This window comes from Filicampus tigris, chromosome 10, assembly GCF_054856515.1.
Source record: "Filicampus tigris isolate MCC_2025a chromosome 10, RoL_Ftig_1.0, whole genome shotgun sequence".
NCBI lineage: Eukaryota > Metazoa > Chordata > Actinopteri > Syngnathiformes > Syngnathidae > Filicampus > Filicampus tigris.
This window is the reverse complement of record NC_141226.1, coordinates 24,113,228-24,138,207: the sequence shown is the minus strand read 5'-3', so window position 1 is coordinate 24,138,207 and position 24,980 is coordinate 24,113,228. Positions and strand designations below refer to the sequence as shown.

General features: G+C 43.5%; 2 protein-coding genes across 3 annotated transcripts in view; one reads left to right on the top strand and one right to left on the bottom strand.

Moving 5' to 3' along the window:
* dhx30 (DEAH (Asp-Glu-Ala-His) box helicase 30) overlaps positions 1 to 24,980 on the bottom strand; it is a 92,759-nt gene that overhangs the window by 18,617 nt on the left and 49,162 nt on the right. The window lies entirely within an intron of this gene.
* Positions 1,236 to 24,772, top strand: wnt9a (wingless-type MMTV integration site family, member 9A). The gene is made up of 4 exons (XM_086042922.1): positions 1,236 to 1,423; positions 16,982 to 17,241; positions 18,370 to 18,632; positions 20,447 to 24,772. Exons 1-4 carry the CDS (start codon positions 1,236 to 1,238, stop codon positions 20,975 to 20,977), a joined length of 1,242 nt encoding a protein of 413 aa, XP_085899048.1. The 3' UTR covers positions 20,978 to 24,772.

The following is a 24,980-nucleotide window of genomic DNA, read 5'->3' as shown; positions in this document are numbered from 1 at the left end:
AAGTGCTTGTGTACAAGTGGTCGGCGAGCAAGCCCTTATGCACGTCTGCAGTACTGTTGCATAACATTGCGGCTAATTTACATTAGAATCACCCAACAAAACAAGTTTCTCCATTCATGACATTTTCAGCGAGCTGGGTGAAGCTCCAGAGCCACTTTCAAGCGGCGACACTGTCTAAAACGCGAGCATGCAGAGGGATTCTAACGCAGAAACACACCCACCCCCCACTGTTGTCATCATGTCAAAACCAAAAGGTAAGCAGAGCTGCATTAAGTTTTGGTGAATGCACTTATTAGCGTTAGCTTCTGATAACCAGCGCATACATGATTGCATGTCGAAGTTTTCACGCAGTGGGATTCTGTTTCTGGTGATGAATGAATGAGCCGCCACATACACACAGTCTAGTGTAAGAAGTGCTGCCTCCAAGCGTGAAAATGCGTTCATTTTCTTTGATACATTGGTATAAAAGTTGGATTGATTGCAAATCGATTTTGTGTAAGAGTGACTTAAGACTTTACGGTAGCATTCCACATTGTTTACGCCACTGCTAGAGGAGCATGGATGTAAAGAACATGCTGGACACGCAGCGCTTCATGGATTGCATTACAATCTTGAAAACATACAGTAGTAACATACCATTGCATGTACTCGATTGACCTTCTCTCTCTCTCTCTCACACTGCTGCCAGCTTCTCTCTCCAGGATTATTACATTTGACGAAAACTAATGAAATAACTAAACTTAGAATTGAAAAAAGGGTTATAATTGTTCTATTGATAATTGAAAAAGTATTGTTGTTAATGAAATGAAATCCAAAGTATTTAAAAAATCAACAAAAACGGATTGAAACTATCTTAGATTTATACAACTAACTAAAATAACTATAATGATAGTGAAAATGTCCGTCGTTTTCATCTTTGTCAATTGTGCATGAGCTTTCGGGGTTCATTTTAAAGAAGAGTATCTTACTTTACTTTATTACGCAATACTTAGTGACCTCTTTTTTAATCTGGCACTTGACAAATACTGCATATATATATAAAAAAAAAAAGTAAAGCTAATACTAAAACTAATTAAAAACTATAATGTAAATCCCCAACTCTTTCTCCCCAGTCTCGCTTTCCCTTTCATGCCGCTGCTGAATCCCCCCCCAACCCCTCCTCTCTCTCTCTCTCTCTCTCTCTCGCTCTCGCTCTCACTCTCTCTCTGGTGCTGGCTGGATGGGAGGAGCACTTCATGTGCTCTTCATATAAGAAGTGTGGTGCGTCCAGCTCAGGGCTTCACACAGCTACTCAGGAGAAACGAAATGATCTGCCCTGGAGCCGTAGCAAAATGCTGGATGGACACCTACTCCTGGGATGGTTATCGTTCACACTGGTAGTCCTCGTCTTCTACTTGCCACCGCCCAGCGCAGCCTATTTCGGGTGAGTGAAGCTGTTGTCACCTTGATTGTTGTTAATTAGTTGAAGTGGCATCAGTGTTGGGCAAGATTTTTCCAAAATAAAACACAGGTTTTGGCTAGTAACTGCCACTTGAAAGTAATGGCAAGTTAGTTTCACCCCCAAAAATGCACAACTTACACACTGATAGCATTTTAACAAGACAAAAAAAAAAAAAAGCCTTCAAACTTTTGTTATGGATAACTTGTTTGGTTTCTACGATAAAATTAAAAAACAAATGTAAATAGAAAAAAATATCCTCAACATTCATTATGTCTCTCTATAGCTAGTCTTGCCCTAAATGAATTAAAAACTATTTCACAAATGTTAAATAATTAACATGAATTTACCAGGCGTTACGTACTTAACATGTACGGACACAGAGTGACATTACGACCAATCAGCGGCGCTGCTATCGCGACCCATTTCGGACCAGTGACTGAATACGTAGCCAGCGATTGGCTTATATGGAAACCTAAGCGGCAGCGAGAGGAGTAACGCATGCCCACACGAGTGAATTGGTTCATTTGCCGCAAAAAGTCAACAGAAAAGACAGCGTCAAGGTTAAAATGCATTACAACTAAGATCGGAATGCCTTTAATTTGACTGAAATTGTATTAATAATGCCATAGAATACTGCTTTACAGCAATAGTTAAGTGACTAGTGCTATGATTGTGTTACTTTTGGAACACTGCTGTTGTGAGTGCTACACAGTGAGCATGCACGCGACAACATGGGAACATTCATTGGATGGAGGTCGCCAAAAGTCATCTAAGTATGCTTGAGTGGCGGGCGGGATTGTTTTTGCTCGTAAAAACCAAACAAAATGTATCCTCAGTCGAACGCAAAAAGGTGAGTGTACATACATACCCGCCTCAAAAGCAACAGCTGGTAACAATAAAGCCATCTGACTGACTGCACTGGACTGGTGGTGGCCCAAACGTCTACTGTTGGGCTTGCACAAAAAAAAAAAAAAAAAAAAAAAGAGAGAGGGAACCCCCCCCCCAACTCCACACCCAATCCAGCATAAACATCACACACCTCAGGCAGCAGGAACTACTTTCTTTCACAGCCATCGCTCATATGAATGAAAAATAACAGTCACGGAACGTTCATGTCAATGTTTCATGAGAGTGGAGGGCAAAGGTGCGTGTCCGAGCACGAGGAAAATAGGCTGTAAGGAGTGTGACCCACCATGACCTCAGATTTCGCACTTGTGTAAACCTAAAGTTGTCAAAAAAGTAGATTGCTGTACCTTAAAGTGTACAATGACTTGTCACTGGATACTGTGATCTCACAAACATAACTTTTAGCTTTTTGGTCTTGGTGGAGGTGGACTGTTATGCTGGAGACAAAGAATCCAGAAATCGCCTTCACTTAAATCCTGTGTAAAAATCAAATACAAAGCCTTAAACAAGTCGAAAAGACACTTCAATTGAAGCATGAGCCGCAAGCGCATCCTAATGGTTTCAGAACCACATACAGTACAGGCAGCTCTGGTTCGCTGAGATCAGAAATAAGGCAAAAGTCACTTTACAAGCTACACGGGGGTGAGCAGTCCACGGTCTGTGGGACGTTTACACTCTGCAAGAGCATTTGAGCTGGCCCGATGTGAGGTTCGGAAAAAAACAAACTGCTATAAAAAGACTCAAAACATTGAATCCACAAAATGTTGATCATGTTGTTTCATAAATGGAATATATTGGATGGATGACTTGAAAAGATTCCCTGCCCCTGATCTACATTAGTGTATATAAATAAGACTTAGCACCGGTAAGTGTCCGTTCTCCCAAGGCAAAATCTTAGCCGTATTTTCCCAAGTCATAAAAGTCAGTGTTTGAAAATCAGCATCTTAGGGGTTTCATCCAAAAATGTCATTTTCCCAGGAATAGGTTCAAGTGTTGTGTGGCATTGAAAATGGAGGGGCCAATAAGACCTGTTGGTTAGAGGATTTACCATCTACAAATGTTCTTCAAAAGGCGACATATTACGCATTTTTCCTCACGATTTAAAGCAGTTCCCAATTAACATCAATGTGACCTCCTTTTGGCAAAATACCCCAAAAGGTAAAGTATTACAGTAGACTTTGCACACCCTATTTGTTGTCTTGCTGAAATGAGCCAGTTCGAGAGGGCAGCCCTTCAAGCGAGCGCTCCACCGCATATACAGCTTAGCCACCGGCGAGTCGGACTTTTGTAACGATGATGGACGGGGGCGGAACTTCCTCTCCTCTCCTCGCCTCGCCGGCAAGTGTACGCCGAACAGCGGAGTGCGCATACGCCTGGCGTTTGATTAGATTGTTTAAAAACCTAAGGCGTTTGACAATCTCTTACTCCGAGAGGCTCGGCAGGCTAGCTTACGTCTTCCTGCCGGCGAATGCGCGTTACTGCTTCCAAAACAAGGTCGGCCCTCTAGGAGGCAGCATTTCACACACTACACTGTTCAGCAACTGCAGACTTCTGGCTTGAAAGCGGGACTTCTGAGGATTCATGCAGTATAGTACCTGAAATTGCTTTCCCCGCACTCCTACCAACCGCCACCCCCCCGGTGCGTCACTGTCTGTAATCCTGCAACCACACAGAGGACACGTGGAAGCCTCGATTCCCGTCTTCCTCGCCTGCTGGAAAGTGGAGCTTGGCGGGCCAGCGAGCACTGGCACTCGCGTGGCCTCTAATGGCCCTAATGCTCATGTATATTGACTCGCTCCGTTAGCATTTGTTTTCAATTGCCTCTGCGGGTCTGCCGAGCGTCTGCGGGGGGAAGCGCGCGGTGTTACAGCGCTGGCTGGAATATGAATGACTTTGACTGGGTGAATGATTGAGCCCCGAACCGAAGCTCAGGAACACGACGCTGAAGAAAGCGCTCGCGCAGGTGACTCAGACCCCAAAAAGTGGCCGACTGCCCAGAAATTCAACACCCGTGTCACACCGGCTCAATCCGGGACAAACAACAGCAACCTGCTGGAATAAATATTCTTCCACACGGGGGCCTCCCGGGTACTGATTTACTCCAAATAGAGGGTCAACGTTGCATACCCAATTTCCAGAGTGTGGTGGAGCATAAGTGAAACATAAACACAATCGTCTCCCGGCCACGGTCTGCGCGGCCCAGGGCGGGGAGGGATTCCTGGCGTAGTCGTGCGCCCGCTTAAATTGTCATCCTTTGCCGCAAGAATGCGAGCACTCCTTTTCCTTCCCACTGCGTCTGTTGTGGCAGGTGCTGCCTCTCCCCCTAAATCCGTTATCATTTGCAATCGGAAAAAGTCTGCGGGGGCTTCATCTCTCCGAAGGACGTGATGGAGCCTTAAAGATGTCTGGCATTGGTTTAAAAGTCCACAACGTTTTTCTTTTTTTTTCATTCCATGGTCTTGTAAACTGCGCTGGATTGCAAGGAGGCAATGGTTTGTTTTTATTTAGTTCATGTGAGACATGTAGAAAATAAATTCACCCACAGCTGGAATCAGCAATCACAAAAGAGCCACAGTGCCCGACACACGCAAAAACACAGGTCTCGATTACTTGCTATTGCATTACCTTTATGCTTTGGAGTAGAGTAAATCAAGTCAAATTAGAGTATTCAGGCCAGGGGTTGCTCCAAAATAAAATTTCTGGGGTGAGACAACAAATGAAATGTTTTCTATAGAAAAAAAAATCCTGGGTGCAGCGTGTTGAAATAGTGGTTAGCGTGTCCGCCACACAGTTGAGAGGTTGCAGGGTGTAGAATTCGCACCTTCTCTGTGAGCTTGCGCTGGTTTTCTCCCGATGCCCCAGTCCAAAAGTATACAACTCTTAATTGTCCATAGGAATATGTGGGAGCTGGAATCGCTGTCTATATGTGTCCTACAATTAGCTGGCGATCAGTCCAGGGTGTACCCTCAATCAGCTGGCTCAACTGCAACCCTCACATGGACAAGCGCCACATAGAATGGATGAAGGAAAAACTGGTTTAGTTGAACCACATCTTAACAACACCTTAAGGTAAAGCCAGCTAAATTAACATGAGGAAACAACCTGGCCCTAAAGTGTTGACAATAGCTTTGCTAATATACCAGCTTGGCAAAATGACTCCCAGCCATGCTAACCCCGGATGACCCACTTAGGTGGGCAATTACCTGTAACAGGTTAGCACTAGCTAATAGTGTCACATCGAGTCGATTTTATTTTTATAGTCGTTGATCACAAAAGAGTCTCAAAAGGGTTCTCAAGCCCACATTTGACAAATATTAGCGACATCCGCTAGCGTCAATGCAAACAACTGTTCCTCAGAGTTGTGAGCAATGTTTTTTTTTTTCCAACATAGATGAGCTGTGCTAGCGTATAGCATGCACACTCAGTCGATGTCTTGAGCTTGTGAGCTTGTTGTTGCTACAAGCTATTGCAGTTTTTTTCACTAGTAAAGCAGATACTACCAAATACTATTTGTAGTAACTGATCAACCGGGGTTCCAAGCATGCCAAGCAGATACCATATGGCGCACCACTGCTAGTTGCGGGATAGCATGTTAATCTTAGTTTAGCGCTTGATGAGGCCGCATAATGCTCCACAGTCTCGACTTTGTTGAAGCCGTTGCCTTTCTGCCCTGAGTCTTGCTAACTATAGACTGCTTGCTATTGAGATAGCTAGCTTGATCATTTGAAAGTGAGAGATACTTGTATTATTTAGTTGGAAATGCCTCATCCTCCTCAATTTTGTTCGTTAGCATTGTCTTGTTGTGACTGATATCTTTAATGCGGCTTGGTTTTTACAGTTTCCTGCAATAATATTTTTAAAGTTAACCTAAAACCAAGGCAAGTGGAGCCAACTAGAGTACACTTACAAAAAAAGTGTAGGGGTAGACACCCAATTATTCCTTACGAGTTTGAAAAACATTCTGTCATCACTTGTTTCTACTTTTGTTTTCTTTGCCCAGTTACATCCAAAAATAACAGGCTAACAAATGGGTCAGGGGGTGATTGTGTCGTGTTTTCATCACTGCTTCAAATCAGTTCCAGCAATGTTTAAAAGTCACTGCCATGTTTCACGTTGTCATTTAATAGGCTACATATAAACATTTCCCGAGGCGGGCGCGCGTGCTGCCGTCCCCGCCTTCTTTTGCCTTGCAGCGGTTTCGCGGGGAGCTCCTGGATGATTACGGCTCATTAGGAGCAGCGGTGTTGCCGGGCAGACAGCGGTTGGCGGGTGGCGTCTCATTACCGGGACCTTAAAGGCTGATTAGGCCTGACGTGTGGCAAAGGCGGGGAGTGCGGTCGATAGGGAGGGATTTCCCAACTTCATAGGATATCCTGTGGTTTGAGCCCCACCTCAAGGGCTATCGCTTTACCCAGCAGATAGGATTCTCTCAGCGCTCGTGTGCTGACATCACACAGACGTGAGCGCTTTAATAGTGGACACCTTTTTGCTTTTTCTTTGCTACAACTGGATTCACATGACGCTTTGGATATTATGCTAATGTAGCGCCTACTATGCTAGATGTCAACAGACGGAGGAGGCACTTTTCTTTTCTTTACCCATTTCAAAGCAATCCCAGTGAAGAAGTCAAGTTATGATCAAGAAAGTTCAATACATTTAACAACAAAGCACATTACAAGGATTCGGCCTGACAGGGACAATATATACATCACAGTCCTGTATTGGAACAGCTTACTGTTCCACGTCGGCCGGCCGGTTCTCGCGTAGGCTTGTATCCGTAAACGTATTTCCTTTGGTGAAAGCTCGCTTGCATTTTTAATTGATTGCTGCTTCCGCGACATTGTGATGACGTTCACCAGTGATCCAAAGTTTGAATTGCAGAAAAACGAAGGAATTTTTACAATACTATTTTTTTCTTGTCACTCTCAGTCACGGGCGGCATTTGGCCGCTGGGCCGGACACCCCTGCTTTTGAGTAACACAAGGAGAGTGGGAACCCAAATGTGAAAACAGGCAGCCCGCTCTTGTGCAAAAGTAATTTGGCCTCAACTTTTGCTTACAAGTCATGAATCAAAGAATGCGAAACATGTCTCCCCGTTGACTTTAAAGCTGAAGTCAGGAAAAAGCAGAAAAGTTGGTACGCACCTGAATTTTTTAATGTGGGTTATAAAGTGGCAATAGATGGCTGCGCGGAATATTTTTGAATATGACATTGCTCGGGAGGGATTGTAAATGTGTTTGGCTGTGTCACATCAGAGAAAGTCGAGCGTCATCGGCCTACCGAGGAGACTGCGGCAAGGACTTGAAAAAAAAAGCCATGTCCAGCTGTTGGCGGTGTGTCGCGCCCGCGCAGCGTCACACGACACGGCGAGGAAATTCCCCTTGATGTCAAACTCTCATTGGGATGACGTTTGATGCTGTTGGCAGGCCAAGTAGTCAAAACCGTTTGCGATGTTCTTTGCTTATGGTTTTCTCATTTGTAGCTCCCTTTAAGGTGTGTTGGCCCATATCGTGTATCCCAAATTAGGATTTTATATCTGGAATATTATTGTTTGAACGGTCGAACCTCTAGGGTCCTACAATTGCTTTGGATTGCTGAAGCCTATCACAGCCGACTTTGGGCGCGAGGCAGAGTCTGGCAGAGTGAGGACTGGTTGCCACTCGATCATACAGCTAACATAGAAGTTAGCAACTGCTCATATTAGGATGTAAACGCAGTAGCCCTTAGACTGCCTGCAAAGACATTTTGTTGAAAGCAACTGTCACTGTCCGACACGTAGTCGCAGGAATATCACGCTGCTGTGTAAAAGGCAGAGGCGGATATTTTCGGGATTTGATGTTAAAGCTTTGATGCACAGATTAGATTGTTTAAAAACCTAAGGCCCTTTAACATTGCCTGTAAAAAACGTTATATTCAAGCGTAAAACGTTTACCAACATCAATAGAAATCCTATAAACTAGGGGTGCGCATCGCTCCAATAAAAGGCGATTCGATGCGATTCAAGAACTGGTACATTTTAAAAGGGGGGGTGACTCGATTGGGTTCGAATCAATGGGATCAGTTGTTGTCATTTTACATAAATATGAATGAACTTGTCAGTCTTGTAAATGTGGCTAAATGTGATATCTTACGCCAATCAAAGACGATTCGACATGGTGGAACAAGTGGAACAATTTGGTTCCGTTTGATTCGATGCATGAGCATCCTTTAAATCAAAACCGATTTTCCGATTCTAATTGTTCTTTTGTTACACCCCTATTACAAACACTTAGCTTACTCACTTCTATACAGTACGATCACACTGGAGTCTTAAGTCACAAGTGTTACAAAAATGTCAAAGTAAAGGCAAGAGTTACGAGCATGTCTCTGTGAATGTTCTGAATTCCTGTTATACTGAGCAGAATAATACTCATGCCATAGCTCAATATCACAGGGCCAACGTTGCGATGGTATGATATTGACTTCTTTAGACAGCAAAACAGTTGTTGAAAGCTGCTTCTTTGTCTGGGAGCTGGCAGGCGGAATACTCTCCTCTTGCAGCCACTGAGGAGTGACTGATTCAAACAGCTGCTGTTTTGTTTGTAATTCTTGTAGTCTTGCCTTTGAAAACGGGAACACGGCGTTCCGAATCGCGTCGCATTTGCGTTCACTCAACAAAACCGGCCTCGTCCGGGAGTCTTGCTTCCGGGCCCAGCTGTTGTCGGCGCCGCGGCATGCTGCGCGCCTGAGGTGCGTCGGTGCGCTGGTACAGGCATGCCCTGTGCCACGGCGTGGCCTGGAACATGCGGAGGGGGTGTGGGGGGGGGGGGGGGGGGGAACGGTGTGTGTGTGTGTGTGTGTGTGTCATGAGTCACGCGGGACGCCGCCGCTCGCCCAATCTGTGCCAGTCACACAGTGACCATAACAGAGCCGCTGACCTTAGAAGCACACAGCACTTAAACCTCTTACTATGCCACACACTCCCATTCCCAAACTACCACAGCTCTGGATTAAACAACCAGCCTCTGCTCTGACTTCAACAAAAAATGAAAACATTTAAATTGCATTTGCCAGCGCCGGCTTGGGCCTGAGAATTGTTCCATTTAAACGAGAGTTGAGCGGGGGTTGGTTTGACGAGGCCAGAGAGGACCAGTGAGGACAGCAGATGACATAACGCTGGGTCACATCCTGCTAAGTCAGACGAGATAGCTGACTTCCACTTTGTCTCACACAATGTCCTGATCATGACTCAACTCATCGTGACACATAAACTGTCTTGCTACTGCACTCGCAGGGGATTAAGCCAGGGGCCGATCTAGGATGGGAACTTTAGGGGTACTCAGCCGCCCTCCCACCGACCCCCAAAAACCCAAACAAACAAAAAAAAAAATGCCAATAAAGGCATCCTGTGTAGCCAGCTTTAAGTGGGCTGGTATGCAGTGGGCCGGCAATTCTCAATTTTAGCCTCTAGCGTACTGGGACTTCAATAATTTGCGTACCTCCCCCCCAAAAAAAACATTTTTTTTTTCTGCCTCCGCTAACAGTTTATTTGCCGTGTGCGTCGTCATTTAGACATGGACGTTGCAAACATACTCATAACCTGACACACCGCCAATGCAAAGGCTAACAACTTCAAAATAAAATGTGACTAAAAATACATTGACGCCAATACAATAGCTTGAGTAGGCTTTTATTTTGAAGTTGGCCTAGGCGGTGTGACGGATAGCTTGGCATTACAGAATTGCTACCATCATCAACAACATCAACATGAAGCCATCCCAAAACCATATTCAATCGCCGATTTAGGACGCTAAGAAATCGCAAGTTGATTACGCCGTCATTTTATGATACGGCCAAGTCTCCGCCGCTAACGGGAGTGGAAACATTGACGTCTCATTTACGCACAAGTCATGAGAGCGCATTCGAACGCACTCGGACATTTCAAACTCAGACAGGACATTTTTTTTTGTTATTTACATATATAATATAAAATACTGTATATATTAACATATTTTTATTAACTATATATTTTTTTTATTAACTAACTTAATGATCTGCAGTTACCCACCACCTAATTTACCTGGCAACAGCTGGATAAGGGTAGTACCGGTACTTTTTTTTTCCACTTAAAGCACTGTGTAACAGTAACCTTTAAATCATGCTGAGGTCTAATGAAGAGTTAAAAAAAACAGCACAACAATTGCAATGAGTTAAGCACAGCCAAAGATGGTTAAATATTGCGACAAGCACAACACAGCTCATCCATGCTGAGACGGTTTGCGTGATGAAACATGTACGCAACTAGAGGCAGCTTTTCGACTAAAATTTGGTGCGTGACTTTGACGAGCTCGGAAAAAGGGCCGTTGGTGACTCGAGGTTCCTCGGTATTCGAAAAGCGGTCGTGCCCGCATTGCTGAGGGTGCATATGCATAAGAATGTACCGCGTGTTGACAGACAGCAGCCTTTCCTGAACTTTTTCAAGTCAAATAGAGCAACAGAAGTGACAGCCGTGGACCACGCGCAACACAATGTTTGGATCTGCGCTTTTACTAAAATGAGTTAAAACGCATTGTCCGCCACCACATTCCTACAAGCTGCGCCATGGCTCGTGCTGCCACACACCAGATGGCACTTGGGTGGGCAGGGTGGTCTGAAGTTCATCCAACATTTCCATGATTTGCGTGCCACCCAAAAGAAGGCAACAGCGGCGGCAACAGCGCGGGAGTCTTCTCAAGGTCCGCACCATTTAAACCGGCACAAGCATAAGTGCTTCAGGACGCAATGTGGACGTCTGTCCTCGTTTTGGCAATGATGGTTTTGTCTGGAGGAGGCTTCGTGTGGAGCCGACAGCTGGGCGGAATGATTGACATTCGTTTAGAGTAATTGACCAGTGGGAATAAAGGGAGAGCTGCAAAGGAGGAGTAGGGTGGGCAGAGGGTGGAGTGATAGAAGGAGCAGGAGGAGGAGGAGGAGGACGGCGGTTGCTTGTGACGGGACCAACCTGAGTTGATGGAGAGGTTGTAGCTTTTGTGTTTTTATTTTGGTTTTCTTTGGCAAGCTGCAATCAGCCGATGACTGATTAGCTGTTGATTGAAGGTAGTAAGTACTGGTTAGTTTGCGTATATGTGCAAACATAAGCATTTTTAGCTCAAAATTTTTGTTTTACTTTCCCTAGTACAACTAAAACAATAAAAGTTTTGGGGGTTTTAAAAAAATATAGATTTGTCATTTCCCCCCCAAATAATTATTTTATTACATTTTAAAAAGATTACAAATGGATATTGAATATAATTAATATTTCTAGAAAAATAATACCGGGTACACATTTTATTTTATATATTAAATTTAAAATTAAATTTAGCAAATACGTAATATACATTAAATATATATATATATATATATATATATATATTCAATTGTTTTTTTAGCCATTCACAAATATCTAATATTTTGGATCAACTATGATTTATTTATATATATTCATTATTTTGTATTTCCTTCTAGTAAGAATTAAATGTTAAAAATGCATTCATTAAATTTTTCATTAATGTTAATCTGTTTTGTATTCATTTTGGCTATTACCCCTTGATAGATAGATAGAAAGATAGATAGATGGATATATAGAAAGATAAGCTATTGATCTAGTACAAGATAGCTAATTGTTATCAGAGATGGCTTTATGTGTCCCTAAACATATGATACCAGATTTAAAAAATGTCTTTACTTTTTCGCTAGCACAGCAGGTCTTTGAGAAATTTTCATTTTTGTTTTTTTATGTTTGACCTATAAAAGCTTGCAATACGGATTTTACCATCCGTTGTAATTTAAAGCTACGACGTTTGAGAAAAAAAAGCCACCTGTTGTTGAACCTAACACCTAATTCATAAATATTACTCAATATAGTTCTACATTCCGTTTTTTACAACCACTATTACTATTATTATTGTTATTATTATAAAATCCTGATGTGCTAGAGAAAAAAAAAAAAAACAGGGCAAAACATTTTTTGGACCAGTGTAACGGATCTAGAAAGACAGATAACGTACCGACCTACAAGGCATTGTATACCGAGCGTCATTGCTATGTAACAATAAATAAACCAAAATAAATTGTGTGGAAGCCGCTATAAAACCAGTGGTGCTACCAGCCAAGGGTGACTTCCAGAAAGGGAGTGATGATGGTGAAGGTCAATGAGCGATGGAAATGGAAAATGTATGTAGAGTAAACGTCATGGCCGATGGGAGGTGCTGACGTGCGGAGAGAAAGAACTAAACAAACTAGCGAGTGATAGACTGGGGAGGAGGTGCGCAGGGAGTCTGTCGAGGCAAGTGTGTGAATGGAAAAACAAAGCTTCACCAACTTTTTTTCTTTTCTTTTCGTTTTTATACATGGGTGTTATATTCCATGTGTAACTTCAGTTGCTGGGCCAACACCTCAAACAAAAACACCTGAGGGAAAACGCTCCGGGATGTGAAAACACGCCGAGATGTTCTGAAGATCCGAGCAGGCGGCAGACGCCGCTCTGCTCTAATCACGTGAACATGTCTCGATAAGAGGCCGTGTGTGTGTTCTGAGGTGGATGTAGCTGTCAGATGTGACACGTGGCGGCATGTTTCTATTTTATTCTGTTTTTCCTCATGATAGGAATGCTAATTGCGGTTAAGATTGCGTAGATTGGAAATTGGGCAAATTGCATGCGATAGCTTACTGCGACGATGTCGAAAAAAGGTTTACGTATACCTTTGGAAAGCCAGTTTCTCTGTGGAATGCCGTCCCACAGCAGTGTGTGACTAGGATTAACCGACGCTTTTTGAAGCCAAGAAAGTTGTGTTCGGTTGATGATATCCATGTTGTAAAAATGCCTCTTGCTAATAAATGGATACCCGTTGAAAAGACAGTATAAAAAAAAAACGTTTATTTCTCGATGTGGGATACCATCCCACAGAAGCGTGTGACGCGTTTGGCCTTTGTCAACAAAAAAACGTTGAACATTTGTGCTCAGTAGATTATTTCTGTGTTTGGATTTATTTTATTTCTCTTTGCGCATGCCACTCCACAGCAGTGTGCGATCAGCACGAGGACTAGTTGTCAGGCCGTTGTGGCAAAGATGTTAGACGAGGTGTCATTGTTGTCGTAGCTGCGTATGGTTCTTTGGCAGCGGACCGAGACTCCGGACTCGTTATTGAACGAATGAACTAGAGTCGTTCCACAGCAGTGTGCGACCAGGGTGGTGTCACGTTGTTGTCGTCGTCGTCGTTGTCGTGTAGACCTCTACTGAGGCTCCTGAGCATTTCACAAAAGAATCACTTGACAATACATCTTGTTTCTTTCTTAGTGTCGATCTGTCTACTCTAAAATGATCTCGATTTCCAGAAATTTCCAGAAATTCCTAAGGGATCAATAAAGTATCCAAACGCCAATTTCCGAACTTCCGAAGTTTATATACGTGTGCGCCCAGCCAAAGAAGTGTCATCTGAAGAAGAGCTCTTTTTTTCGACGTCGCTGCTCATTTAAGCGCCTGCTACCATCATACATGTTTTTTTCCCTCTGTAAGTATGCCGAGAGAGCAGCCGGTGTCAAGACGTAGCACGCCAGGTTTCCATTTCAAAATCCGTAGCTGTCAGACACGTTACAGCAAGGCAAACAGGCGTTGTAAAAAGGAAACCGTTTGACCCAATCCGAAAGCCGATCCCCGATGCCTCGTCCGCCTTCGATTGGACCACTCGCGTTCCCAGGCATGCGGCGCACACGCAACCCTTAAGACAATATCGCGTAGCATATGGAAGCCATTAAGTCCGTTGGAATGAAAGTGAGGACTCCGGGGGAAACACTTCAGTCGGTTATTTGACTTAATAAAACAAATCTCTCGTTAAAGAACCCTGGTGACTTTCGCCCGAGCGCTGGTAGTCTCGTCTGAAGGGCGGTAATGACATGGCAAGTGGATCGGCGCGTTGCTTTCGCAATGTATTTCAAAATCGTGTGGTCAAGTCTGTGGCCTGACTCCCTGTTTACTGGCATTATGCGTCACTTAACTTGATGTACACGTGTACGTAGAGCACGAGGACAGTGTGGCGGCAGTTGTACCAGAACAGGGCACGTCTGCGTTAGAAGAAGGGCAAATGTACTGAGGGCTTTTCCAGACCAGCGTCCAATAATAGACTGCTTGTCAAGCTGATGGATCTGATTGGCTCCTAATAGATTCAAAAGGCACAACATTCGTCCAATCGCCAACTTCCCACGTTTTGTAAAGTGCTTCAGAATTTGACTGGAAATTTCAGGAAAGGCCACCCAAAAAGTTGATCTGTCATATAACGTTAGGCTCTCTCGGACAAATCTGTTTTCGTCATTCAACTTGGGACTATTTGATTGTTTTTCACTTGAATGTTTTCGTAACTGGAACAGAATGCCCATCTCTGTTGGTGTGTAGTGATATGCAGGAAGTTCTTCTTATCACACAGTTGCTAGCAAGGCTAACTACAATTCTTGCCCACAACCAGCTTGTTTATGTACATATGGACCCACAGATATGTTTTTCTGTTCAAATACTTAGAGGGGAAGTCGACCCAGACATCTTTTTTTTCCAAGAATATCTTCTATGCAAGCCCACTAGTTGAAACGAGGCGTTCTGATTAATATTGTGTTTGTGGAATAATTGTTAATCCACTTGTTATTAGCCAGCTCAGGGGTTGGCCATTTTGTCACGTCCGTCGACTGAAAATGACATCACAGTTGCTCGGGGCTCAGGTAACGACCAATCACGGCTGACGTGGTTTCTGAAGCTGAGCCGTGATTGGTCGTTACCTGAGCAGTTGTGATGTCACTTTCAGTCGACACAAGTGACAAAATAAGGGGTGCATTTTGCCGCTTAACTCATATTTCACAAACTCAATATTCATCAGAATCAACTAGGTTGTCTGCAGGGAACATATTCTTGACCAAAAAAATGTGTTTGCGTTGATTTCCACTCTAAAAAAAAAAAAGTGCATATTTACAATTTTAACGATGTTTTACGTTTTAATGTGTTTAAAGTGTTTGAGACCATATGACAAGATTTTCACCTCTTGTGGATGGGAATCTCCCCGCCGATAAATGGGAGTTCACTGCATTTTGATTTTTTTTTTCCCGATGGGAAATTGTTTAGGAATACAAACATATTGTCCCGGAAAGTAGCGTTTTCCACTACAGAGGTTCCGCTGCAATCGTGCAGCTATTCTCTGACAGACTTTGGTCAGCATTAGTTGTCATTGATCAACAAGGTTAAAGACACAATCAGACTTACTGGAGAGTATCATTTGACTCAATGGAGCGTAAATGAAGCGTAAAAAGTAATGCAGCGGCACTCAGTCCCAACACGTGTGCCTTTGTGACTCTCTGCAAATCCATTTATTCTTTGGTTTCACTCTAAGGGTGCGAAGGTTGCCAGAGATCAGACATAATGAGCAGCTCGGCTGCCAATCCTGTCAGTCGCCGTGACCAAAATGGTGACCGGCCGACTGTCGTGTCCCCTCGCGTGTGTGTTTGCGCAAGCGGCGCTGCGCTCCCGCCGTGGCGACCTCAGAACGCCGGTCTTCGGGGGCCTGCCAGCTCTGCGGCGGGGCCTGGCTTGTTTGTTTTTGTATACGCTTCCCTTAAATAAACTGAGGAGAGGAGTGCGAGCGCGCCACATGTTCTGCGTGCAGCTGCAGCGTGAAAGATCCCGAGTACCGTGAATTCTCTGTGTTTGTACGGGGATTCTATAATGAGAGTGTAAATCCTGCGGTATGGTCCTGTTTAAATCTATACAACACAGCTGTGAATGCCCCCTGCTGTATCATAGCATATTAACTCACCATCACATGGCCTGCTTGCCGTTGTTTTGAAAGCCTGTCCATCACTACTCAATTCGGTTTCTTCTTGGTATGGTCCACAAGTATTTTGACGACAACAGAGCCGTTGTTTGTATTGAATGCAGAGCAGCCATGAAGGTTTTTTCAGTATTTCCTCAGGTAGTAGCCCCATACTGTAATAGGCGGCGTGTCTCAATTTGTGAGCGTCTTACTTACTTAAACCATCATTTGAACAGCCAGAGAAATGATACATATATAGAGATACAATACATATACAAAAATACATACATATATACATATACATATACTATATATATATATATATATATATATATATATATATATATATATTAGGGCTGCACAAAATATGAAAACAATATCGCCACTGCCATAATGCGCAAAAGATGAATTGAACAGGAGTTTCAAATCAGCCGCCAGTTTGTCATTTGTCAGGTGTAACGATAATATTCAGATTTTATGCATTGTGTTCCAGATAATCTGCCTAGCAACAAGTGCCCGGGAATATGTGATGCGTGTCCAGGAAAAAGAATCTGAGCAATTCCACCGATCGACGTTGCGGCGTCTGCTAGATAGTTACCCTTTTATTTCTCTCATAAACTTTTATATTGAGCCTCCAGTGATTTGCGTTGTCTGAGCGATTTATAACTCTGCCGCTGGAAGGGAAATTTTAAAAGGCATCAGAGAGTACGAGAGCGCACTGGAGTGTTCCTGGTATGCACGCGTATCTAACTGGTTGGTACCTCACCAGTTTCTTCAGGTAAAAGCCACTCTGACATGCAGCACTTCCCCATGTGTGCGTTTTTTCTAGGCTGACCGGTAATGAGCCGCTGTCCATCCTGCCACTGAACTCTCTACCGGACGAGAGCGTGGGCCGGGCCCACTACAAGCTGTGCGACCGGCTCAAACTGGAAAAGAAGCAGCGCAGGATGTGCAGACGCGACCCGGGCGTGGCCGAGACCTTGCGAGAGGCCATCACCATGAGCGCCCTAGAATGCCAGTATCAGTTCCGCTTTGAGAGGTGGAACTGCACCTTAGAGGGGCGCCACCGAGCCAACATGCTCAAGAGAGGTATGGGATAGGTGATTGCAATCCATCCATTTTCTATAGCTCTTGTCCTCATTAGACTCACGGATGAGTCACCAGCCAATTGGAGGGCACACAGACAGACAAACATCGACATTCGCACTTTTGGATCATGTCGAATTTTCAGTGAACTTAACTTGCATGTTTTTAGAATGTGGGTGGAAGCCAGACTACAGAAAAAAAAGGAAAAAACGCACGCAAGCGCAGGGAGAACATGCTATCGGGGCTGACCAAATCCGGTCCTCGAGGGCCACTATCCTGCATGTTTTAGATGTTTCCCCCCTCCCGCACACCTGAGTCAAATGATCAGGATCGTGATCAGGCTTCTCCAGAGCTTGGTGATCATTTCAATCAGGTGTGTGGGAGGAAGAAAACATGCAGGATCGTGGCCCTTGAGGACCGGATTCGCACACCGCTGTGCTACCTCCACAAAAGAGGGACCGAGCCAAGATTCAAACCCAGAACGTCTGAACTCTGAAGCAGACATGCTAACCAGTGGCACAACCTGCTGCCCAGGATATAGTAGGTTTGAATTCAGTTGAATTCAAAATCGATTTCAATCAAATTGGTGATTTGCAAAATGGGAAAAGGACTGAATGTTGAACAAAATGGACAGTATATTTTTGTCAGAATACTATATTTCCTCAAATTGTGACAAAATTTGCCAGACCCTTGTGCATCAAATACCGGTAAATGCCTCCATCAAATAAATGCTTCCCTTTTCTCACGAGGATAAAAAACAGACAGAACCACAGATATTTCTCCGTCTCTTTTTTTTTTTTTAACATTTTACTGCTGAGCCAATTTTTACTTGGTTGCTAATCAAAACAGCAACCACATTTCCTGTGTTAATGATCTTGTGCTCCATGTTAAACCTTGCTGTGATGTTGCATGGGGACACTTAAATGAAAAAGTATATTTTTAGTACTTTTCTTTTAATGGTTCCATGTTTTGTTATTTTCTCCTTTTAATTTAGCATATCTTTCCTGTTATTTATTTAATTGTATGACTCTCAATAACCATGAGCATTTTTTGTCGTTGCAAACAAACTGGAGCTTAGCAACCATACGAAAGTAGAAATCCTTGAAACAAGAATCCATTTGCTTTCGCAAGGATTCAAGGAGACCGCCTTCCTGTACGCCATCTCTTCAGCGGGACTGACGCACGCCATGGCCAAAGCGTGCAGCGCGGGCCGCATGGAGCGCTGCACATGCGACGAGGCGCCCGACCTGGAGAACCGCAAGGCGTGGCAATGGGGCGGCTGCGGCGACAACCTGAAATACGCCAACAAGTTTGTCAAGGACTTCCTGGGCAAGCGCTCCAACAAGGACCTCCGCGCACACGTGGACATGCACAACACCAACGTGGGCCTGAAGGTGAGTGTTTGCATTGACATTGGATTATTAAACTGGGTTGTGGAGTTCAAAGTGATCAGGAGGGAAAATATCCTAACACAGCTGTAATCGTTTGGACCCATCGCCATCTAATCTGTCTTGTTTGAGCATCCTAAATGCAGGCACACCCCTATGAGGGTCCACATCCCCCCCGGCAACTGTGATTTATTAGCTGATAAGATTAAAAAGAAAAAAAACAAAAAACATCAATCATAATTATACTATGACTTGACGGGGGTGTTTTAAATCGTCATCATAAAACAGTCGCAAATCATTTTACTGTAAAAGTCTCCAATTTTTTGGGGTATTGAATGAGGAGAATTGGGCCAGCACGGTGGACTAGTGACTGCAGGTCTGCCAATCACACATCATCGTGTGGGGATTAAAAAAAAAAAAAAAAAGAAATAATAATACAGAGTCAATGTTTTACTATTTATAGAGGCCTGAGCCAAATGCAAGCTCATAACCTCTCAATTGCAAGGCAGCCACGCTAATGATAAGCTCACTTTGTTACCCATAATGACTGTTCAAACTCTAGAAATTCTTTGAGCTTCGTGGCATGTTTTTCACTCAAATTGGTGCCAAAGTGTTCCCTTCTCTTTTTTTTTTTTTATAGTTCAAACTTCAAGGCACCACGCCGACAACATTTTATCTTGACAGTCTGACAACGTCCAAATGAAAACCGACTAGTTTTGGCCCCTGAGCCTTGCCATAAAACAGAGCAAACTCAGATTGAAAACAGTTCGATTGCACAAAGTAAATGTGCTCACTCTTTCAAAGCGCTCATGTCAGTGTTTTTCTTATCAGATGTACCGTGTACAAATATGTTGGCGAGATGAAAAAAAGTTGTCAGTTTGGACTGTAAAATACAAGGACAGTTGGAATCGGTGAAGCCAAAGCAAAAGGAATTGGAATGTGTTACTTCCTGCAAATTAGGTTGAAAAAGAATGACATGAAACCCCCGAACGGGTGGCCCAGGTGTCCCGCTTGATCCTTCGCTTTGCAGGCCGCCTCTCCAAATATTATCCCCAGGGGAGATTCTATCTGCGATTAAAGATTTACAACACTGTTTTTTTTTTTTACCACCAAGTTTTGGGATCAATTCGCAAGAGGACCGTAGTGGAATGTGCTGGCCCGCACCCCCTCCCAAAAAGATGACCTATCGCATTTTCTCGACCTGTTGCCGTGATAAATGTGCACTTCCTGATCTCTTTTGCAGTCACAGCGGAGAAACTGAGGTGCTATCCAAAATCCCCTCGTCTCAGACAATGTGTTATTGTCATTGATTCGTAGACGCTGATTGCTTTTGACGGCTTGCGGTCTGACTTTTTTGGCCGGGGCGCAAGAAGGCGAAGGCTGCGCTTTTTTTTTTTTTTTTTTTTTTTTAAGCTTGTGACCATTTCATTTCTATAGATGAGAGCGTTTTTCTCACAGTGATGGACTGAATTACGAGGTCAAGGTCGGCCCGTACCTTGCTTTTAATATATGTGTATGTGTGTGTGTGTGTGTGTGTGTGTATATATATATATATATATATATATATATATATATATATATATATATATATATATATGTGTGTGTGTTTTTTAGTCTTTGCACTGAAAGGCCTGCACCTTACTTTTTTGTTGAACTTATTGGATTTTCACTCATGGGGGGTGCACATTGCGTGAACCGATAAACCACAGATTTCTGCCATCTAATGAGGATTTCCTCGACAGACATACACAGTAAATGTGTTCCACAAAACAATGGGGCATTCATAAGTCAAGGTGCACCGTACTATTTCTGGTGTGCAGGTCATCAAGGCCGGTGTGGAGACCACCTGCAAGTGCCACGGCGTGTCCGGCTCCTGCACCATCCGGACCTGCTGGAGGCAACTGAAGCCCTTCCACGAGGTCGGCAAGCAGCTCAAGCAGCGCTACGAGACCTCGGTCAAGGTGGGCAGCTCCACCAACGAGGCCACGGGGGAGGGCGACATCTCCCCCTCGGGCCGCAGCCAACCACACCTGCTGCAGCAGCAGCAGCAGCAGCCGCCGCCGCCGCCGCCGCCTCCGCTCCTGCAGCTCAACGAGCAGATCCCCCGCACTATGAACCTGCTGCACATCGAGGACTCGCCCAGCTTCTGCAGGCCCAGCAAGTACTCGTCGGGCACGGCCGCCCGCAAGTGCTACAAGGACAAGAACTGCGACGCAATCTGCTGCGGGCGGGGCCACAACACGCAGAGCCGGGAGGTGACGCGGCCCTGCCAGTGCCAAGTGCGCTGGTGCTGCTATGTGGAATGCAAGCAGTGCACGCAGAGAGAGGAGGTGTACACCTGTAAGGGCTGAACGCCATCACAGGAGTGGTGACACTGATGAGCACTTTGAGGGATTTTTTTTTTCTTTTTTTAAATTCAAAGACAAAATTCTTCTCAGACAACTGGGTGAACATCTCAAGCCTTGACCAGACTCTCCTTACTCAACAATCCTTTTCACATGCAAGCACAGCCAAGAGACTGAAGGAAGAAGGACGACGCATGTGTGTTTGTATCCGGCGACGGGGATCCATTGACGACTTCCAACGAAAACCAGACAGGGTGTAAGAATTTTACTTTACACGCACATATCTACGCGCGCACACATCGTGTGTTTGCATATGCATGTACATAACTTTATAATATGGTTATATATATTGTAAAGCCATTATAAAAGCCACTTATCTCATTTTATGGTAAAACAAACCACTAACTGCACAGACGCTTTGCTGTTTGTGCGACCGTTCCCGCCTTTTGGAAGCTTTAAACAAGGAGTTTTCCTTCATGTGGCGGGGAAAACAAGTTGAAACTTTTTTTTATTATTATTACTATTATTTTCAATGTAAGAGATCATTTGCAGCTGTAAGTTGCACTGTACACATAACCGGTCACATTCTTAGAGACACCTGCGCCACACGAAAGACCCAATTAAGGAGCTCGATTTGCAATTGTGCCTTTCCAAGGATAATGACGCTCACAAACGTTTGCGAACGTGATGGTTGTCTCATGCTGACGGGTGTTTCTAATGTTTTGATTCAGTAAACACAATCCAATAAAGGGGCGGAATTTGATCATTTTCCTCCCTTCCAATCCAAGTCAGAAAAGGCCCAATTATCAGATGTCTCCAAATGATTTCCCTGAGGGAAGGTCCTTTCATGTGGGGTGTATGAAGAGTCATTTATCCTCCCCCCCATTTGTAGGCAAAGGCGCAATTCCTTGATGTCTCCAAAAGATGATTCAATTAACACCCCACTTGACCTTATATAGCTACATGATGGGGGCAAAATATTGGAAAGACAAGCGTGACGCAGTGCAGTTCTACACCACCAACCGCAGTGATAAACAATGTTTAATAAATACTCAATGGGAGCTATGGTCGGGCTAGATATTTTGGACAATTCTACGTGGGAACAGCTTGGGGTTAAGATTCTCTTTTCTGTTCCCTGGGTTGGATCGGCGCAGGTGTACCTAATATTGTGACTGAGGGGTGGATGCAAATGAGGAATACAAATAGAGTGTACGTCCCTCCGCCTTCATCAGAACAATGTTCAGGGAATAACTCAGACCACTACGACTGTTTGGGGGAAATCATCCATCATGAAGACGGCAACGGCCTTGCAGGAAAACTGTGGACGGACGAAACCACCATACAAATACCGTTGAGCCACATTCCTCATTAGCATAATCACCCGGTCATTTGATGCCTTTATTGTAAACCGTGAAGATAAATAAGGCTTCTGCATTGTCTGCACTTAGCTTCTGGTAATCATCTATAAGATATACAGTATATAGGAACTTCTTGTGTATGCCTTGTTTTTGACTACTGAGTGAGGGGAGGGACCCAGCTTTGTATTTCAGCGTTCATTCCCACACTGAAGCGCAAAAAGCCCTTTAAAGTATATATATTATTAAATCTATATTTATGGATGCAGCGCAGATCAAAAAAAAATGTAAATAGGTTTATTCTCCTGTGGTAAAAAGGCACATGTTCAACTATTGCAAGAAATGAGAAACAGTGGTACCCCGCGGTTCGTCTTCAACAAAAACTGTCATGTTAACATCATTAACTGTCATACAGTTAACCATTCAAATATCACAATTATAGAAACAGTAAAACAGCCTTGAAATACTCCCTACGCAATACATGAAATCCACCGCTAATGTCATGTAAAACTAGGCACACAATAACCCAATGTAGCAGTCTACTGTACATATTAACTTAATGCTCCTTTTCAAATGTCACATGTGCAACATTTACAACTGCTAGCACGAGAGGCAAACGTAGCAATCTGCAGCTTACCTCACTGCTCCTTGTAAAATGTGAAACATTCAAAACGAAACACACAAAACATTTCAACTTTTGTTTAGGAGTGACTAGCATGCGGCAGCTAGCCAGTCGGCGGCTAGCTTGAGAAGTTAACGAAGCAGTCTACATCCTGACTCAGCGCCCTTTCTTGTCAGACAGCACAAACAGATGGACTCAAATGCACCACATCAGACATACAAGATCTGAATCAAAGTACTGTGCTCACAAAAAGTCAGTTACAAGCTCTGGCCGAGATTCCTTTCAAGGAACAAATACGGGAAGTAGGCATAGGCCAAAATATCGATAATCCCGATCCAGAGTGCTCAATTTTAATTATCAATCCTCAAGCTAAAGTATCGATATTTCAAATAATTCATACATATATTTATTAGTCTAAGAGCTTTCTGCCGTGGCAGAAACAGACTGTGGGCTGTGGTCCCGCCCAACAGAACTTTGTAAACACATTTGATTGGCTGAAGGACGAAAAAACCCAGGAAGCACAAACTTCCTAAAATAAATGGAAAATAAGTCTTTTTTTTCTCCACAAAATGTTGGACAATACAGGCTGAAATCCTAGTTTGGAATAAAATACAGAAAGTAGAAACCTACCAAAATGAAATAGGTAATTAGCCTAAGCACATAATGCTTAGACACTTTGGCCACACAAAATATAAATTAAAGTGCTTCGTTCACCCAAAAACTGGTCAGTAGCGTATGGTTTGCGAGTCCTATAGCTCACAACAAAGAATGGGAAATGCAAACCGAACCCTAAATCCTTTGATGCTGACTGAAATTTGGTCTAGTGAGGTGCATTACTTTGAGCGTTTGAACTTGATACGTTTCATCCAAATGTCAGTTTGGGGCGTTGGAACTTGAGGGTACCACTGATGCTGCACCATACCGCCGTGGTCCAGAATTTGAAGCATTTTGATAAGCAAATAAAAGACACGCAGAAGTTTGCACGCTACATGCAAACCATAATAACTATGCAGCGCAAATGCCTGCCTGCCACAGCACACTTTTGGTATGTGCTCAGCCCCGCTCCACCGAGAAAACACCAACTTCGCTTGGCTGGTGAACCCGTTGAAGACAAACAGGAATACCAAATGCCCACTGAGTGCATTCTTCTGGCTTTGCAAATAGATTGTATATAAGGAGAATGATGCAGCAAGATGATGATAATCATCATACCACATTCTCAAAATCCCAAACTCTGCACTCACTGTTTAGTGAGCAGAAGACCATGTACAAAAAAAAAATCTATTTTGTAGAAAAAAATAAATTATTTTTAAAATGTATTATGAGCATGTGTTTAGTGTAAATACGACTAAATTGATTTTATATCCTGTATTTTGTATTTCTTTTTGTGTGTGTTTTCAAGAAGCATGTATTCATATGCAAACTTGCTGTTTTTCAAAGCACTAACAAAATCCTAACAAATGTGTATTCATGTGCACCATCTCTACAATATCTCCATTGGATTCGATCTGTTTGTATAATCTACTATTTTTGTGAAAAGCCTTTATATAATGTTGTCACTTTTACAAGTATTTTATGTTTTTTGTTAGGGTTTGTGCAGTGCGTGTACAAACACCCCCCACCCCCCGATACCAACACACCATCAAGGTTTTTGTCATGTCTTATGGGAACCCTAAATTATTGTCCTCTACCTCATGTGTATAGCTCTTAGACATAAGCAGATCACAAATGACTGGTAAGAATGTATTTAAGTTATTTAACATCTTTGTATAACAAAGGCAAGACAAGAAATCTGAAATAATAAAAATGAATTTTTAAATTATACTCGTATATTCCTGGTGGATCATTTGGGGTTGAGTGACGTGATATATCACAGAGGTAAACAACAGTATTTACAGTACACTGTTGTCAGTTTCCTACTAATAAACGGGACCATATTCGGTTCAAAACGATGGTCATACCCATATGTATGGATATGCAGTATATACATATGTGGATATATACATACATATATACATATACCAACTACCAA

Bases quoted from the DNA above. Each gene is read 5' to 3' on its own strand.
- wnt9a (XM_086042922.1), top strand. From the start codon at position 1,236: ATGTGCTCTTCATATAAGAAGTGTGGTGCGTCCAGCTCAGGGCTTCAC. The intron at 17,242-18,369 runs GTATGGGATAGG...TGCTTTCGCAAG, and splicing joins AGCCAACATGCTCAAGAGAG to GATTCAAGGAGACCGCCTTC. The intron at 18,633-20,446 runs GTGAGTGTTTGC...TCTGGTGTGCAG, and splicing joins ACACCAACGTGGGCCTGAAG to GTCATCAAGGCCGGTGTGGA.